The 18,516-nt window shown below is 48.2% G+C and overlaps 2 protein-coding genes across 6 annotated transcripts in view; one reads left to right on the top strand and one right to left on the bottom strand.

Annotated features, from left to right (window-relative positions):
* The first annotated feature begins 869 nt into the window (after positions 1-869).
* mmaa (metabolism of cobalamin associated A) lies at positions 870-14,852 on the top strand. Of its 2 annotated transcripts, none has more exons than XM_029164319.3 (7): positions 870-1,036; positions 1,315-1,708; positions 1,955-2,077; positions 2,189-2,359; positions 2,761-2,846; positions 3,334-3,483; positions 13,258-14,852. In XM_029164319.3, exons 2-7 carry the CDS (start codon positions 1,315-1,317, stop codon positions 13,396-13,398), a joined length of 1,065 nt encoding a protein of 354 aa, XP_029020152.1. In that variant the 5' UTR covers positions 870-1,036; the 3' UTR covers positions 13,399-14,852. The 2 variants fall into 2 exon arrangements, with proteins under 2 accessions (XP_029020152.1, XP_029020151.1); XM_029164318.3 differs by lacking the exon at positions 13,258-14,852 and adding an exon at positions 4,542-6,038 and having other exon boundaries at positions 873-1,036.
* znf827 (zinc finger protein 827) overlaps positions 14,231-18,516 on the bottom strand; it is a 57,089-nt gene continuing 52,803 nt past the window's right edge. For 3 of the 4 annotated variants that reach the window (XM_041071866.2, XM_029164315.3, XM_029164317.3), the window contains one exon: positions 14,231-18,293. In XM_041071866.2, coding sequence (XP_040927800.1) covers positions 17,288-18,293 — 1,006 coding nt within the window. In that variant the 3' untranslated portion in view covers positions 14,231-17,287. The remainder of the gene's footprint in view (positions 18,294-18,516) is intronic. The other variant, XR_005898013.2, reaches the window with a different exon arrangement.

The raw sequence follows: 18,516 nt of genomic DNA, 5'->3' as shown, positions 1-18,516 counted from the left end.
AATGGTAAATGATGTGGGTGGAGAGGTTTCACTGTGGTTAGCACTGTTACCTCCCAGGAGTTTGCATGTTTCTCTGAAATTCAGCAGACAAGCGCTTCAGGTGGACTGGAGGCTCTAAACGTGTATGATTAAAAGCTTTGCATTTATGTTTGCATGCAACAATCCTCTCTCTGTGTTCTTGTAGACCCTAAACTGCCAGCCGATCAAAATATGAATCTGTTACTTTAAAACCCAATCTGAATGACAAAATACAGCTTCATTAAATTGCAGAGCAAAACCAGATACTTTTCATTTGACAATATTTTTCTCAATTTTTTTGTGTTATAAAATGTATGTAAACATTGGAAAATAAAAATTGGAAAAAAATAAACCAAAATTAACATTTTATGAGCTGACTTGTATTCGGACTCTTCAGAGGGATTCAGGTTGGGAATCTTCATATCTTAATATACATTACAGGACAGTTAACATTAACACGAACACTCCTAGCACCCTAACCTATAAAACCTAATCCTAACATTCTTCCCCTATTAGTTATGAAAGTGAGATGTTCTATATTGATTTAACCTATAACTTTCTCTTGAATCAGAAATGTTTTAACAGCTCTGCAGCCTGTTTGGATCTGGTTGCGGGTTATTTAGTAGATAGATATCGATACATATAGTAGATGTTGAAAACCGTCATCTAGTGCCATCTGGTGGCTGACACTGATAGTTTTTATTATTTGTATATTTTTAGACAGTAATCTGTAAAGACTTTAAAATATTCTTCAAGTATTTGTCATGCATATATTAATTATTCTTAGGTGTAGTTTATATATGTAAAATGTATTTTAACCAGCGGAACTGTTTGTTGGAGGCGCGGTTTACGTCAACGGAAACGGAAGAGAATGAATGAAACAACCGTTTGCGCCGCTCGTACGAGGTCAATGTGAATTGTTACCACTGCCTCGATTTTTGAGTGAATTACTCGTTAACTATGGTTTGACAGGCGCTTTTATAGTCACAGGACGGACTTACGTAGCATCAGCTTAACGGTTAGTAGAACATAACGTCTAATTTTTACTTAGGATTTGCAGTTTACGTAGCAGTGGCCGCGTAAGCTTTTGAACATAAGAGTTTCACATAGCGCAACATCGTCTAGGTTATTGACGCTCTTTTTTTGGAGTCAATATCTATATTTTCATTATTATTGTTTATTTATTTTTACATAATTCAATAATTAGGTTGAGTATTTCTACTTGGGTAGTAAAGAGCTTCTTTATTCAATTATTTCCGCCACCAGTGATGCTTTTTATTCATGTTTCTCCACCAGATGCACCACATGTACTGTACGGCTCGGTTCGGCCTTCCTCTGCTCCGCCACATCCCTTCCTTTCTTTCCATCAGGACATTATGGCTTCACAAAAGGGGCTTTACTGGTTGCCAGACCACCATCCCAGGTCACAGCTGCCGATTGAGGAGGGGGAAGAGCACGGCCCTTAGCCAACATATACAGGAGCTGAGTGGGCCTGAGCACAGACTGTTGAATAAACTGTATGAAGGGCTGATTACAGGAAAGCGTGCGTCTCTGGCTGAGTGCATTACTCTGGTGGAGACCCAGCATCCTAGGAAGAAGGAGCTGGCCCAGGTGCTGCTCCAGCGGGTGCTGGCCTACAGGACGGAGCAGGAGAAGCGAAATGATGGAAGACCATTGGCCTTTAGAGTAGGTGTGTGATCTGGGGCTCTACATTTAGACTCGGCTTGTTTTGAGTAAACATGCAATCAGGTACTTACTTACTCTATATGTTTAAAAGCGGTATTATCGGAAATTATTACTGCATGATGATGAGGATGGCTTATGTTTTCACCCCGATAATGCACAAGTCAGTTTTTGTGTATGTTCATTAAAGTCTCTTGACAACAGCTATTGGTGGCAATTGTATTTTTGGTTTGATGTCGTGTTCATTCCTCAGGACTCTCAGGGCCCCCAGGAGCAGGAAAGTCGTCTTTCATCGAGGTGGTGGGGAAGATGTTGACTGGACGTGGACATAAAGTGTCGGTGCTAGCCGTTGACCCCTCCTCCTGCACTACAGGAGGTACTGTCTGAGACAAAGCTTTAAATTGATGATGTACAACAAACAGCAGATCTGAATAAAAAGTTACAATGTGAGTGTATAAAAATTTTGAATTTGTTTTTCTTGGTGCAGGGTCTTTGATGGGTGATAAGACTCGAATGACCGAACTTTCCAGGGACATGAACGCTTTCATCAGGCCGTCGCCAACCTCAGGAACACTTGGTGGAGTCACTCGGACCACCAATGAAGCTGTCGTTCTCTGTGAGGGAGCAGGATATGACATCGTCCTTGTAGAGACAGTGGGTAAGACACAGGTTTTCAATGTGTACATAAGATTACAGTGGTGGATCTTCCGTATTTGGTCAAATCCAGTTGAGCTTCATGGTGTTGGGCTGTGAGGACAGGTTGGACAAGAGGATCAGGCCCTTATTCCAAGCTTGCTAGACATCATTTCATAAATCTATTCAGTCTCCTAGTATTTCCTTTTATTTCGTTCTTTCAACCTTCAAATCCACACCTTCCCACTCTGCCCCCTGTCACTTTCTTTTGCACCAAAGCAAGCTTTGTGTTTATGATGATTGTGTTTCTTTAATTTGTTTGAGCAGCATATTAATTATGTTGACATCTGACACAGGCTAAAATTTATTCAGTGAATTGTTTGTGAAATATCATAATTATTTAAATATAATATAATCTGTTTGCAGGTGTGGGGCAGTCAGAGTTTGCTGTGGCCGACATGGTTGACATGTTTGTGTTGCTGATTCCACCAGCAGGAGGCGATGAATTACAGGTCAGTGAACAGGAGCAGCGTCGGCCAGTCACTGTCTCATCAGCGATACATTCTTTGTTAATTGCTTAACAAATCTAAGATCAGATGAGCAATGCAGAATTTAACAAAGCTGGATGTAGCCTCCATAATTAATGAAGGGATGAGTCTGGAAGAACTAACCCATCTGTAGTCTGAAATCTTCAACAGTGTTTCCTGGATTCATTTATTCCTGAACAGAATCACAGAACATTTATGGTGCATGTTATGGAGTGAAACACATTTTATATTTGTTTGTTTTTATATCTATATTTTATATCTATTTATATCAAATTCTATGCTGGTAATTTTTAATTCCAAGTAATGTCTTAGCGTTTGGTCTATGAAGAATGTCATTCATTTTCTCTTTTATAAACTGCAACCATCAGCAGATTATGTGTCTAGACATCAGATTTATTTAGTGTTTAATTTCATGCCCCCCGCCCACTTTAATGCTCAAATCTCTGTGCAGGGTATCAAGAGGGGCATCATTGAGAGGGCCGACTTGGTGGTGGTGACAAAGTCTGATGGAGACCTGGTGGTACCGGCCAGGAGAATCCAGACCGAGTACACCAGCGCTCTCAAGCTGCTTAGGAGACAGTCCAAGTCCTGGAACCCCAAGGTGTGTGTGTTGGTATGTTTGACGGTTTCGTGAGCAACAGAAGGTCAACCCAACAAGCTAGCAGGGAGTAGTGACGACGATGATGGTGGTGGTGGTGATGGTCATAAGGATGATGTCATAGCATCCTGGTTTCAGTGCTGCAGCAGCTCACCCACCCACCCCACCCCCCACCCCTGCATGTCCCAGCTCACCCGCCTGCCTGGCCTTGTCCCTTTGTTTTCCCAGCCCATTGCAGCATCTGCCCACTGGGCAAGCTGCCAGGTAACCCCCACCCCCCACTGCTGATGCTCTGAATACTCCGCTGCTGTTTCATGCATTTCACTGATTAGACGCCAGCATAGTGACAGGCTGCTCGCATGCTCTCTCTCTGTCGTGATTTGTTTTCAATTCCACTTTTTGTGCCCTTATGCGTCTGCATGCGTGTGGTCCACAGTGACATTCAGTTAGTCTCCCTGACTTCAGTTTCTGTACATCTTGCTCAACAAGGAAACATGTAGTTCTACTATAAATGTTCTTCTTTTACATTATATTATAGACAGAGTATTTTCATCATGCTCAAAATAACTCAAACAAATATAATTGGAAAGTTAATTCTTAATATTTAAATATTTACTACACACACACACACACACACACACACACACACACAATATAATTATAATAGTAAATATTTAATATTATATTATAATAATATAATATTTAATTATAATATATACTATATTTATACTTAAATATTTAGTAGTTGCTCTGTTTTGTTTACCAACAACAAATTTGTTGAAGAACTAAAACATTTGTTGGCAGTTCGACAAAAAACAATGCAGCTTAAAAAACAATGTTTCTATGAAAAATAGTTTTGGCATTTCTGTTTTTGTTTCACACAGCAAATTACCAAATCTTACTTTGACTTTCTATAAAGGACAGTGTACATTAATCAACAATGGTATTTTAAAGACAAACATTATAAATGTGCCAGTTAGCAAAGCAGCGTGCGCTAGAACGCCTAACATGACTAACGGGCCATAGAACACATCCAAGTTAAGAAGTGACCTCCCCCTCAGGTGGTGCGGGCCTCCTCACACAGCGGTGAGGGCATCCCAGACGTCTGGGCCAAGATGGAGGCGTACCGGGACGCCATGTTGGCGAGCGGCGAGCTGCAGGGCCGGCGGAGGGCTCAGCAGAAAGTGTGGATGTGGAGTCTGATCCAGGAAAATGTCCTGTGCCATTTCCAAAACCACCCCCGTGTCAGGGAGGCGCTACCCCACCTGGAGGAGAGGGTCACCACAGGAGCCGTCTCACCCGGCCTGGCTGCTGACTTGCTTCTCAGGGCCTTCACCTCCTCACCGTCATCATAAATCAGCAGCAGCGTTGAAGGATTGCTACTATGTGACAGATTATGGCCACTCAGTGCCAAGAAATAAAAGCATGAGGACCAGCGAGAGTTTTTTATCTTGACTCTGAGTTTGGCACAAAAACTTTATAAACTATAATTAAAAATTTCTACAATAGGAGTCACCTCAGCGTCCGTTAATCCACATGGAGAGAAGGCCGACAGTGGACAGTCTGACTTCAAGGCACGTTCACATCTGTGCAGTGAATCTGAATCATTCAGCGTTTACTTTAAGGCAGTGTTTATTCACGTTCTTCCACCATCAAACTTTTAAAATCACAAAGACATTTATTTAATGTTGATATAAGAACTATATGAATGAACTAATTATTAATTCATGCACTATGTAAACCATTATAGCACTGAGGACAGGGGTTGTTTTCTGAGTCAACATTGTGCAAGTGTGAAACACAATGCACGATGTGAAAGTCTGTTCACTATCGTGCTTTTTGTGTGGAACATTATTTTAAAAGAATAACGTGGCTCTTAAGTTAATAACAGTAAATGTGTTTCCACGGTTTGCCGAGCTTTTCTCTGTTCGTGTTTTCTCATGATATGAAAACGGGGAGTGATTAATGTAACCTCTACGAATATTAGTCCTGGGATTTGTCAAAGATGTAATGAAATTTATTCTGCACTCTGGAGCCAGAAATGTCAGAGCTTGGTATCCCCCGAATGAGTCAGCTGCAGTTTCTTCTAATTCAGGCAAAACACACTTTAATCTTTTCAGAATTACCTTCATAATGCACTGCACTCGTGGACTCCACCAGAGATTAAAAGACAAAGAGAAGTCACACTCGGGCCTCCACTGCAGCCACTTTATTAATTTTAAGCAGACCTGGCGCTTTATTAAAGGTTTAGTAGTCGACTCTGGTGTCACTAGCGTTTGCCTGCTCTGTATAATGTGGAACAGTCTCCTGCCTAGAACTACACCTACACTGTTTTATATTGTCTGTTAAATCATAGGACATTTTAAAGGAATTATCTTCACACATCATATGTGTCGGTTCAGGAGGCGTCACTGCTGGAGATTTTCTGGCGCTTTAAAGCTGAGGGAGGTTTTTCTGGAATGTGTTGGCTGATTAAAATGAACCGAAGAGATACAGTTTAGGGTCAAAGCTGGACTCTGCCAGAGACCAACAGCTTTTTAATAAACAGAAAAGCACAAGTGAATGTGTGATTAGCTCTTATTTGGTTACCGCCTTCAGCCACTAGAGGGATCCCTCATCCCACTCAGTGCTGGTTTCATCCCCCCAGTGACTGGGCCCTCAGTGGCAGACTCCCCCCACCCCCACCCCCACCTCCAGCCCTTCATCCATTCTTTATAGAGGTGGTCTAGGGTTCCAGGTCGCTCACAGGTGAGGAAACGGGCGGAAGCACAGGCTGCGCTGTAGTCCTGCCTCCAGGTTCCAAACCTGCAAAACTAAACGCAGCATCGGGTTGAGAGCAGCTTGTAGTCTCCGCTCTTTCTTCCCAAACTCTCTGTTTCAGGGGAAAGAAAAAAATGAATGATCTTGATACTAATCCGCGCTTGTCCTTGCTGGGCCGATTCGGAAAAACCAGCGGCTGGACGGACTCCCAGGTCGCTGCTCGTTTGCTCTGCCTGCGTAGAAAACAAAGAATGCCCCATGAATGCAGATGCATTCATTAGGTCTGAGTAACACCCTTCTCCTCCATCATGCTGACACACACACACACACACACACACACACACACACACACACACACACACACACACACACACTGTCTCCAGTGTAAACAACACCATGCGGTTTCACTAGGGAAGATTAACTCAAATGCTGCCGGATCGTGTTCAGCCGTTTTAGCCTAAACACGGGCCGGTCCACATGTGTTCAGCATTTAGCTGGATCTCTCAAATGTAAGCAGAGGACAGACACGGGCGCTTTGATGAGGAGCTCCTCATGTTTAATAGCGGGGCTCGCATTCACAGGCTTCCTTTGTGTCAGCAGTTTGGAGTCAGAGCGCTTTCCTGGCTCACGACGACACAAAACCTTTTCCTCAGACTGTTGCAATTCCAGCCCGAAAAGCGAATCCCGGCTTTTTCCCCTCAGAGGTCGGTTCGTGTCCTGAGCAACGGGGCTGATGCTGACGTGTCCCTTCTCGCCGCTCGTGTCAGTGTTACGCCGTGGTTGTTGTCTCGAGTTCAACGGAAGCCTAAGGTGAATCGGGAGCTGTTCTGACCCCCCCCCCCCCCCTTATCCCCCACACGCCTCGTACAAACCAGCTTCAGGTCTCCTTTCTTCCACTGGATCCTAATGGGGTGGAGCTTTTCATGGGAGCCGTGCCCTCACGCCGCTGCTCTGAGGGGTCACGGAGCCTCAGAGAGACCCTCACGTGTCCCTGCACCGCCGAGCTCCGCGGCGCCAGCCGGCCGCTTGCTATTCGCCACGCGTCTCGTTGCATGGGCTAATTCTATTTAACCCGGTGGAGCCCGCGAGATGGTGCGGTCAGGGCGCCCCAGGGAGGCCGCTGTGTACCTCTGCTTTATTAGCCACCTGAGGAAGCTGCTCTCCCACACATGCACACTGCGCTGTTTGCTATGTGTAATTTAACGGGCAGCCCGTGGGCCCGGCTGTCATCCGCAGGAAGGCGCGAATAGAGCCTTGGCGCCAGTAATTGGACTTTAGAACTGATTGGGGAACTTGATTGACCCCTGGTAATGGATTTTAGTGAATAATTATTTGTAGTTATGGTTGGAAGATGATATCAGGGAGAGAGAGACCAATCCCACCAGTGTGACTCACCCCTGCTGCCAGAGCAGAGCGCTGCCAGCACTCAATTAATGAAATCCAGCTGCTCAGACTCCCCACGTGTAGCGGCTGATCAAAAAAACACACAGGGGTCTGGTCAGAAAAGGGTTATCTCCATCCAACCTTTCCCTTTTGCACAACCGGCAGCCTGTGGCCCATCACAATAGTGATTATAAAATCTTCTTCACTCCAGGTACAAGACATTAAGGTTGATAATGTCTCCATTATTTTTTAACTGCCTGTGGCACTGTGCGGCGCAGCCCACGGCGGCCATGTTAATGAGACTCTCAAGATGGCAGGCAGCGCCTCCTCAGGACACGAAATGCAATCACTCTTAATCCGGCGCTTTAATTGCCGGCCGAGGCGGCCTAAGTGAATTCAGCAGCTCCGTCTCTGCAGGCGAGTGGCTGCGCCCCAGGATCCCACCCCCGCCTGCAACGCTGTGGGAAGCGATACGAGGTGTCCGTCTCGCTGCGGCTGATGCTTATTTCTCCGATTTGAGGGCGTCGGAACGCCGGCGCCTCGCTTCGCTCGCTGCCTTTGCACGTAGTTAGAGGTGTTCGGAGACCTCCTTCCTCGCTCCCTCGCTTCCTCGCTCCCTCGCTTCCTCGCTCCCTCGCTTCCTCGCCTCCCCTGCTTTTATCCCCTCTCGCTGCGTCTTGATTGACCCACTTGTTTCCTCCTCCTCCACCCCCCCCCCACTTCCGCTGCGTGTGACCCCTCATTGCCCTCTTGCCAGCCTCCATTACTTCCAGCTGCCCAGTGGCCCGGTCGGGCCGCTGCTCCGGGGCTCCAGGCGGCCGTGTTCTGACAGCCAACGCGGAGCTACGCGCTCTCCCCGGTACCGTGTGCAGGTCAGCCTGTCGTACCTGTCCACCGCCGCGTTGCGCACGTGCTCGCGCACACCAATGCCGCGGTCGGCGGCGTGTGGATCGCTTACATTCAGCAGGAGTGGGCAGCGAGAAGCGGACGTTTCCCCACTCGGTGCCCGTGGCTGCAGCGTGATGCTGAAGCTGGTTTCTTTAGCTTTTCACTGGGAGGTGGCCGTTAACTACTGCTACGCTCTCCTCTTGGCTCGGCCTGCTCCTTGTTAATGACCGCTCACAGTCGCTGCCCTGAGGGGCCTCCAGGACCGAGTCGGGCCAACACAGCACCTCCAGGACCATCTGCTCAACCAGTGCCAAATGCGTTGTGTTGTGCGTTGTCGTTGTTTGCAAGGCTGGAGTTGCCAAATGGGGGCAGGTTCGCTCCAGCAGAGGTTCTGTCTGCATTCGCACTTCCTGTCTGTGATGGGTCATCCTCGACCCGGCCCCGCTCCGTTCACCCCGGACAAGATGGTGGCGCCCCGGCAGCTGATGAGCGGTGGTTGTTCCGCCGCCGTGCTCCTGGCTCCCCGTCTGACCCCGCCTTGTGAAGGCCGAGGGGCCGGCGCCGGGTTGTCACGCCAGGTTGACATTGCGGGGAACTTTGCCAGGACGCCGCCACACGTTTTGTCCTCCTGGACAAGTGGTGAGGGAGCGGACGCGTGAACCCGGGCAGATGGGCCGGCGCCGGTGCCAATCGCACTGGAGCGCACCGGACCGCTGGCCTCGCAACTGTCGGCCGGCCAGACGGACGGAGGGGCTTCCTGGCACCAGGCGAGCGGCGGGTGGCGCCCCCTAGCAGCGGCTTGCGGTAGTGTGCGACGGAGAACAAGACAATGGATGTGTGACTGGGCCTCCCTGACTTGACTATTTTATTTGGTCGGTGTTCACATTTAGAGCTTGTCCTCAACCAAGAGGAATGAATGGAGCACGATTAGTGAGTCCACGAGCGAGGACTGTGTCACTGTTTGTGCACGTCGCCCGCGGTTTGCGTTGCGCCTGCGCTTGTGTGTGGATCACTGCGTGTGTCCCTGCACCGAGCGGCCGGTGCTGCAGGAGGGCGGCGCCATTAATCCTAGCTAAATCAAATAAATCAAGTGCACTTTAGCAAAGGGCTGTCAGTGTAATCGTCGCCGAAGCCGCTCCCCGGCCGCTCCGGGGGGAGCGACGTCGAGGAGCGCACGCTCGCCCCAGTGCAACGAAGCGCAGGGGTGCATCAGACGATTACACACCGAGTGTCTTCTCCAGCCCCGTCCTGTGTGTCTGCGCAGAAAGAGCACACTTTGGTATTTACATTCAAAAGAACGCAGGGCCCTTTCAAGGGAGGCGCACTGGTGGTAGCTGGGATGAGACACTGGAGATAATGGGATGGAAAGCAGCAACCTCTCAACCAATGAGGGTTAAATGGCTGCCGAGACACCTTGGCAACCATTCCTGCGTCTCCTGCCTCTCATTCAGCTCTGAGCAGGTTGCATTCATCACTTGGACGCTTCGGTCAGTCTGCTGGATCACAGCAACAATTACTGGCGCTGCGTTCGACTTATATGATTCTACATGTAAGTCACATTTTTTATTGTGTGCTATTAGCACAGGTCTAGTTCAAGCATCCCTTCCACATGTTTCTGAAGATTCCAGCAGATGGTGCCAAACTGTGTGTGTGTGTGTGTGTGTGTGTGTGTGTGTGTGTGTGTGTGTGTGTGTGTGTGTGTGTGTGTGTGTGTGTGTGTGTGTGTGTGTGTGTGTGTGTGTGTGTGTGTGTGTGCCTTTGTCACCCGCCCTCACATCAGGTATAATAACCAGCAGAGTGGAGCAGGAATAAAGGGTTTGGAGCGTTGTGCTGTGCTTATTCAAGGTTTTGCGCCACTCAAATGCGTAAAAGGTCAGAAAGACACAAGACGCAAATCAGACTCGTTTTAATTAAGGCGAAAATACTTTGACTCCCTTCTATTCTGTTGATACAGCGGCTCGCCCCATCTCCAGCAGCCTGCCACCAAAGTGCGGGGCGGAAAAGTAACAGAAGAGGTTAGAAAATGTGGAAAACGCTCAAAAGACGTAGATGGATGCGATCTCTGTTAATTTGTTTGACCCGCTCTCTGCACAAATGAGAATGGATGGAGGGATTCCTCATGTCCTGATTGGAAGATGGATGAGCGCGCGGCTATGGCTTTAATTGATTGAAGACAGGAATTCGGTTAGGGATAATTGAATCATGGAAATCATTAAAAGCTCAAGTGCAGAGATAATTAGGACTCTAACCAGGTGGTGATCAACTCTCCGTACGAATCATCGTTAAGATTTGGGCCTAAACGGAGGCCGATCGCATGACGGCTGGCGCACAACATCAAAAAGGCCACTTCCTTGATTGACTCAGATCATATGTATTAATAAATGACCGCTCTTTTAATATTTCCGTTTACTTTTGGCTAATTGGTCTCCAGGCCACTTTCTCCCGCTACGTGTTTCCAGGGTCGGCCGGGGGTCAGCGTTCTACTTCATTACTTCATCCAGGGAAATGAGGAGCCTGATTAGTTTGAGCTTGACCTTGGGCTATTCTGCTAAATCTCCCCTCTTCAGATCTCCGCAGACCTGAATCATTGAAGCGGTTGTGGCAAAAAGCCTGTTTATATTTCACCATTAAAACCTTATGCTTTTTTTCACGTGGTCGGCGATATCTTTGGACGCGGTGTCACCGGAGATGTGAATGAAGTCTGTTAAGACTAAGACTGTTACCCATAGAAACCAAGTAACCTATGGCTGGTCACTGTCATAAATGCCATGGTAACAGCGGAGCCTAACAACAGGGGAGTTGGCCGCTTGTGTCCTATCTATTTCAAAGACACGATCATGCTTAAGTAGCGCCCCCCCCCCCCAATGCCTGTCATCCAGTTGGAGTGGCCGAGCTCCATGTTTGACGCAGCAGCCATCACGGGGGTGCGCTGGCTCTGCCCCCCGCCCTGTTTCAGGCCGCCTCAGTCTGGATGTGCCAGCCACAGAGGCTCCTAGTCCCCCCTCCCCCTCCCGCCCCGCGCACCCCCTGCCGTGCTTCCTGAATCAGATTGCTGCCGACCCCCCGCCGAGCGACGTCTCATCCCGGGAGCGGGGGGGGCGGGCCCAGCGGGGGGCGGGGGGTCCCAGCGCGGGGGGCGTGCAGCGGAGCCGTGCCCCCGGGCCGGGCACCGGGCGGGCACGTAAACGCGCCTCTCGCCATGCGTGTCCGGCAGCACGCGGGTCGACCCAAGGCGTTGGCGACCGCCCCCCACCCCACCCCCGAACGTGACATCTTTGTTTGGAACCCGGGATTTCCTATGTACCGATTCATTTCGGTGCCTGATCCTTTTTTTTCCCGAAGATGAATAGATTTACAAATCAACAAGAAGCCTCAGCGGAGCCCGATTCTGCACAGTTCTTGCCTCGGCTTCAACCCGTGCCAAATCGATTCCAGAGGTCATTTTCTTCCTTCACTCCCTCCCTCCTCTGCACCACTGGTCCCACTCTGCCCGGACTGTGGCAGGACGCTGCGTGTTTATTTTCTCTGTTGAAGCAAGAGATCTGTCTCCACTTAGCAGCGCCTGTACTCCTTCACAGGCTGAAAACCTCGACGGCGAATGGAGGTAGTGAAGCTGAGGCACGTACGGAGGAAGGAACGGGGGGGGAGAAGGCGAGCGCGTGGACGTCCGGAGCCACAAACTGAGGCTAAGGTGTAAAATGGAGCGAGAGAGCGGCCGGGAGCTCCCACAGACATGCACTTCTGTCTAAGCAGCTTTCCTCTCAGGGCAGGGTCACGGCGGGTCACGGCGGGATTACACTTTTGGCAAACAAGAGGGAGCTCCTCTCTCACAAAGCCGCGCACGACTCCCCCATGACTCTCAGCAGCTGTAATAAAGCCGAGGCAGCCTGCACCTACAAACAAAAAGCTAACACGCTATCGATCGACAGCAGCCAACTTTCACAAGGTGGTGTCGAGAGGTCGCCGTTGTGCAGACAGCTCGGGCCGGGGTGAAGGGCTATTATTGGGATGAGGGAAAACTCCGGCGTTTGGTCTTAACACTGCGAGTCCTCCGTCCGTCGACAGTTGCGCCGAGCCATCGGCGCAAATGGAGTTATTGTTATTCGGCAAATGAAGAAAAACAGCCCCCGCGTCCGGCGCGACGTTCCAATCACAAAATCCAAATGAGGTTTTCTATCCTTTCAATCAATAGCCATCCCCTGCAGTGCCCGCGTGTCTCCTCACTTCCTAATCAACACTTCCACTCGTGGGGAGGTCAGCCGAGCAGGCGCACAGTGCCCCGAGCGCCGCTTTGAACTTAATTAAGCAGCTTTAAACACCGCCGAAAAGATTCATTAATACACAGGCGAGATGAGCAGCGAGATGAGAACGCGGCCCCTCAACGGACGCCGGATGGTTGTTGAACCCGCGCGGGTCGAGACGGAGGGCGATCCCGCGAGCGGCGCCAAATCCTCGCCATCGGATAAAGGCTCCTCTGAAGTGCCTCCTTTTGCTGTTAAAAGTTCACCGCGACTCGCGAGTCGTTTGCACGTCGGGCCGCAAACAGCGGCGCTGCCTGCGACGGCGATGCCAAATGGAGGCCGGCGAGAGGTAAAGATGGAGGTGGGAGGCTGCAGCGTGCCACCAGGGTGCTGCGCTAAAGCAGAGCTCCAGACCAAGGTGTTCTATAGCTGCAGGGCTAACGGTGATAAATGAGTCCCTTAATGTCGGCAAACACTTTATCTCTGCTTCATCTGTTTTCATTAGGCAGGGCCAACCTTTGGCTGGGCGAGAACGTGCTGTAACTTTCATTACTACAGCACGGAGAGAGGAGAGGAAGGGAGGCCTCCCATCGGTGCCGTAAAAACAGCAGCCAGACACCAGGACGGATCCTGCTCCTCGTTATGACGATGGCGCAGCGCCGGATAAATCAGACGGAGCTGATCCGCTCCTCCGGAACCTCGTGGCCGTGCGTCTGCCTGCAGAGCGGCTCAGGGCCTGGGTTTTGTTTGCCGCTGCTATTTAGACAATGTTTCACAGGCAGTTCACTCCTGCCTGTGAAACAACCGAGCACTGACTAAACGCTGGTGGAAGACGGACCTTCAGTGAGCTTCATCATTGTGAAGTGTCCAATGTAATGAATACGTCCGCACCAGCTGAACTTCGTTTGTTCACCACGCGATACCGGCAGCAGAATCTTTCATTTCAATTGTTCAGTCATGAAATATAGCTCTGTAGTTTGTAGCGCATCACCAAACGGCACTGTCTGATAAAGGAACCGGAATGTGGATGAAAGCTCAGATCAGTCACAAATATGTGCGAAACTCCATAAAAAGAACTGACGTTCGATCAATGTATGAGTCATACAGTAATTACTAGTTATGTGTGAAATAAAGCACTCTGATTTTACCCCTGAAGCTTAGCTAAGGATTGTGTTAAACTACTTTTCTAGTCTAGAATGAACTTGATGCTAAATCTCCTGCGTCATCATATCATCCACGTTGGCCTTGATGTCTATTAGAGCAGGTTAAATCTGATTTATATACCTGAATATTCAAAGTATTTTGAAGCAGTTATATGATATAGACCAATATTTAATATTTGCCTTTTTACTAATATGTTTTCTTGCAACCAGCAAAATTGAGTAACTCACAAAATGTTAAAATAATGGATTAAGAGCATTTGCGGTGAAAATGTGACATACACTGATAAAATGCAGAGAAGACAAAGACAACTGATGTAATATCTGATGTAAGCTTTACTTTCAAATCCTGGTACATTTAGATCTGGCAAGTTGAACATAAAATAATGCCAAACAAAAGAAACAAATACAAAACCAAAAAAGTACAAATGATCTATTTACCAGTTATCATCACAACCCTGTACAGCCTTAACAATGGAGTAATAAAAAAAAGCTTTGTACAGCACATACCAATTTTTACCAAGTGCCAAAAGATAGTTGAGCCTTTTCTAATCATAAAATACAGCCAAACTGAAGTGATTGCAGACAGTGCAATGTGATGCAAACTAAACAAAACGGAGGGAGTTAGTTACAAACACAATTAAGTGCTGAAGAATTAGAGCAAGGGCGGTGTCATGCAAACTCTGAAGTGCTGAAAGTCAGAAATGAAAAAACGTCGCTGTGCTGTGAGAAATTGGGCGAAATAAACAGATTAAGTGCTTCAGAATATTGGTTTTCAAAAGGGTAGAGCCCTGTTGCCTACTTCACTCAACCAAGAGGGGATATAAAGAAGTGCAGCTATTCGTGATTACGCTGTATTAAAAGGCAGAACTGTGTGTCCAGAGTGGACACATTTTCTTTTTATCTCTATTTTTTTATTTCTTTTGGACCCTGACAATTAGTTTGACTCATTCTCAGAAGTCTCAGGTGGTTTCCTTCCACCAAGTGGCACTAGAGTATAAAAGATAACACAGATAGTACAAGGAGAGAGAGCAAGCGAGTGTGTTGAAGGGATGCTCCTTTCACTCCAGAGACAGCATGCCAGACACTGACAGAGCAAAAGGGAACAAACAAACAAACAGGAGTGTAAAAGAGGAGACAATCGAGGCGACAGTCCCCCCAGAGCGGGACGTGACGGATTCAATCCTAACATCACATCGACAGCGAGTTACAGTTTGGTCTTCACAATTCCTGTTCTCTGTCCAATGAACATGTTCTGACATGATTCATGTAGAAAAATAAAAAAGTAACAATAATTCATCATAAGAAAATGCATAAGCAAACACAAACAATGAAGGAAACAAAAAATAAACACAATCCCTTTACAAACAAGGGATTTTGGCTTGAAGACCACTTAGGAACACAAGCTCGATCAATAGCGGATAAAGCTTTTCAAAATAAAATGCTTGTTAATATGCTGCCCCTATCTCGCAAAACATACTTCTTTTTGAGCATTTTACGGATAAATACAAACTGTATTCTCATAATCAAAAAGTGCAGCTCTGTGCAAAATTGGCTATCACAATTTAGCCTGAGACCTTTAGTTCCCAGGGAGAGCTTGACCTCTGCAGTCTAATTCATGCAATTTGTATTCGTTTACTTTGTTGGATTTCACAGAGGCAGACCCTTCCGCGCCGCTAGAAATGCCATCCTGTGAAAGTCGGGGTGTTGACTCAGTCCGTCCCGGTAACTATTGTCTGCTTCGCATTACGGTGATATGGAGGATCTAAGTTTGCACTTTAAAAAAAGGAAACTAAATCAAGTGCGGTTGGCTTGAAATGTAACTACATTAAGTGCAATTAAAATGTTGACAGGAGGGAGGAGAGGGTTAGAAGCAGTACCGTGCCTGCCAGCCCAACCGAAGCGAAGCCAGTGCCATCGAACTACGCTGTAAGAGTGAATGGCTTTGCTTCATCATTGCACCTACAGGAGCTTTTTCTCACAACGTGTCCTCTATGAATGTTAGTAGAAAATATTTATGATGTAAAAGGCTCAGTAAAAAAGTCAAAATAAAAAAAACAAGACAAAAAAAGAGAAAAGAAACGGACACAGAAGGCCACCAGACACTAACTTTCCCATCTTCACCAGCACAGAGGACGTCCCTGTTCACACTTCTGTCTCGCTTCTTTGTCAATGTACATAAACAAAAATACATTCATTCAAGTCATTTGGAACAGTTTTTTTTTCTTTTTTGTACACAAAAATTACAAAAAGCTCCAAAAGCACCATTGAATCGGCCTGTGGTGACCCTGGCTGTGGGCAGCTTGCTAACCCAGAGCTGGTCACCTCCACAAAACAGTTATCTCATATATCTCTTCTAAGTATAGGTGCGTGATACATAGTTGTGCATATAATGCTGCACTGATATCCCCTGGTCTCAGAAATAAGGAACATTCCCACTTAGTCATGCATTTTCTCTGGAGGATTACACTGTTTATTCCCTGCGACTGGAAGTGCATTACCAACACTTACACTTAGATTTAAGAATACATGTAATACATGTAAAACGTCTGCGATAGGTCGGATTGAATACTTTGAATATTTACATTAGCACAGCTTATCTTCTGTTTGGTGAGCTCACGACCCTCCAATAACATTCTGAGACAGATGTGATATCAGGCAGCAGCTATGCATTATATGGTTCCACCATTATACAAAAAAAATCAAAGATGAGAAGGGGAAGGGATACAAAACTATGTACAAGATTGATAAATAAGTGCGTGGTTTGAGGCGCTGCTTTGGAAACGTGCCTTTTTCAATGAAAAGCATTCGGTTTCATTGGTTTTGTCCACGTCGCACCGCTAACACTTCTCAATATGTCAAATTTAGTTTCCTAATGACGTCAAAGCTAATTGAAACACAGAAACAGGCATGCTATTTTGATGCATAATAGCAATAGACAAAAATGCACTAAAATATAGCACTTGCAAGTTTGTTTCATCTTTTTATCTCGTCAAACGACTAAAATAAAAATGTCTATAAAACTGGGATACGTTTGTTTCCTCAAATAATGAAACTGGGTCCAAGTCATTCAGACTTTTAAAAACAGAAAACAAAAGGTAATAGAGAGTAGTAGTTGAAGTAGTAATAATTCAATTGATAGAACTGATAAGAAAAGCAGCTTTCTGATATAAATGCATTCTAGCATGTACAGCCTTTTTCTCTTTATAAATGTTTTTTTTTTCCATTTCTTCAGTATGTTTGTCTGGTCCAGCTTATGCTGCTGGTCTGATTGGAAAAGATGTTGCTCCCACTGCAGTGGTCAAGTGTCATTCACGCCACCGTCCGAGGAGTGAGGGAACGAGTGAGGATGGGGGAGGCAGAGGAGGGGGGAGGTCAAACAGTCTTGGCCCTCTCCATCAGTCCCAGGTATGCCAGAAAGGAGTGTTTGTGGGAGGCGGGTGAGAGGGGGGAGCAGGACGGGGAGGCCGAGCTGGAGGAGAGGAGGAGAGAAGATGCGGCGGGCCACCATCTGGAGTGGAGGTGCGGGTGGAATGTGAAGCGGCTGCTGTGGGTGAACAGGGTGGTGAGGGGGATCAGGTGTGACCGGTCGCAGTTCCTGTACTGCTCGAACACGGGCTGGGGGGTGGGGAGGAAGAGGGAGGGGCCGCCGGGGTTCCTGGCGGCGCCGCTGCCGTTGGCGTCGGCGTTGGCGTCAAGCCGGCCGCGCAGCGCGCCGCTGGGCTCCAGCCGATTGGACCTCCCCAGCGTCAGCGACAGGGCGACGGACTGAAGAGCTTGGGACGCCGTTAGACTCATGAGAGGGCTGCTGGTGCCGCTCCCCCCACTGCTCCCCCCTCCTCCTGCGCTGAACAGGAGGGTCTCCCGTCTCCTCTGCGCCGACGACGAGTCCCCCGGGGACGCTCCTGCGAGCGGCAGCTCCTCGTCTTCGTCCTCTTCTCCTCCCAATCCTCCGTCCGGTCCCCCCGCTCCTCCACCCTGGTGTTTCTTGAGGTGGCGGCTGAAGACAAAGGGGTGTGTGGTGGTGAAAGGGCACTCTTGGCAGCTGAAAGTCTGGCGCGGCGCGTGTTTCAGCTTCTTGTGCAGGTTGAGGTTGTCCTTGCGCTTGCAGCTGTAAGAGCAGCGGTCGCAGTGGAAGGGCCGCTCGCCCGTGTGCACGCGCACGTGCTCGATCAGCTTGTTGGCCGTCTTGGACAGGTAGCCACACTGCTCACACTTGTAGTGGTTGCCCAGGCGGTGCCCGCGCATGTGGGCCTCTAGCGAGGCCTGGTCGGGCCACAGTCCCTGGCAGATGCGGCAGCGGTACTCCATCTTACAGTGCGTCTTGAGGTGGCACTCCATGGCCGCTGGACGATTGGTGGAGTAGATGCAGAAAGGGCACCTGGGCAGGGCAAGAAAGGGGAGGCGGGGGGAGGACACGGCACACAAAAGCAAAGAGACGGTTGAGGGGGGAGTGTACATTCAAAGCCAACGTAACGCACCTTGAAATTTAACGGCACAAAAGGATGAAGAGGAGGAGGACAGGTAAAGGAAAAGTGTGCATCAGGTACAGTGCTGTGTTCTCATGGTGGTATGTGTGGCAAGTTAATGATGGGACAGCGGAG

Source organism: Betta splendens, chromosome 1, assembly GCF_900634795.4.
Source record: "Betta splendens chromosome 1, fBetSpl5.4, whole genome shotgun sequence".
Classification (NCBI taxonomy): Eukaryota; Metazoa; Chordata; class Actinopteri; order Anabantiformes; family Osphronemidae; genus Betta; species Betta splendens.
Note: the sequence above shows the minus strand (reverse complement) of the source record. Positions and strands in the feature narration are given on the sequence as shown.

What these genes read in the sequence shown, in the direction of transcription:
- mmaa (XM_029164318.3), top strand. Translation starts at nt 1,315, where the DNA reads ATGCACCACATGTACTGTACGGCTCGGTTCGGCCTTCCTCTGCTCCGC. An exon ending in ACCATTGGCCTTTAGAGTAG is followed by an intron (nt 1,709 to 1,954) that starts GTGTGTGATCTG and finishes TTCATTCCTCAG; the next exon opens with GACTCTCAGGGCCCCCAGGA. An exon ending in CAGGAGGCGATGAATTACAG is followed by an intron (nt 2,847 to 3,333) that starts GTCAGTGAACAG and finishes ATCTCTGTGCAG; the next exon opens with GGTATCAAGAGGGGCATCAT.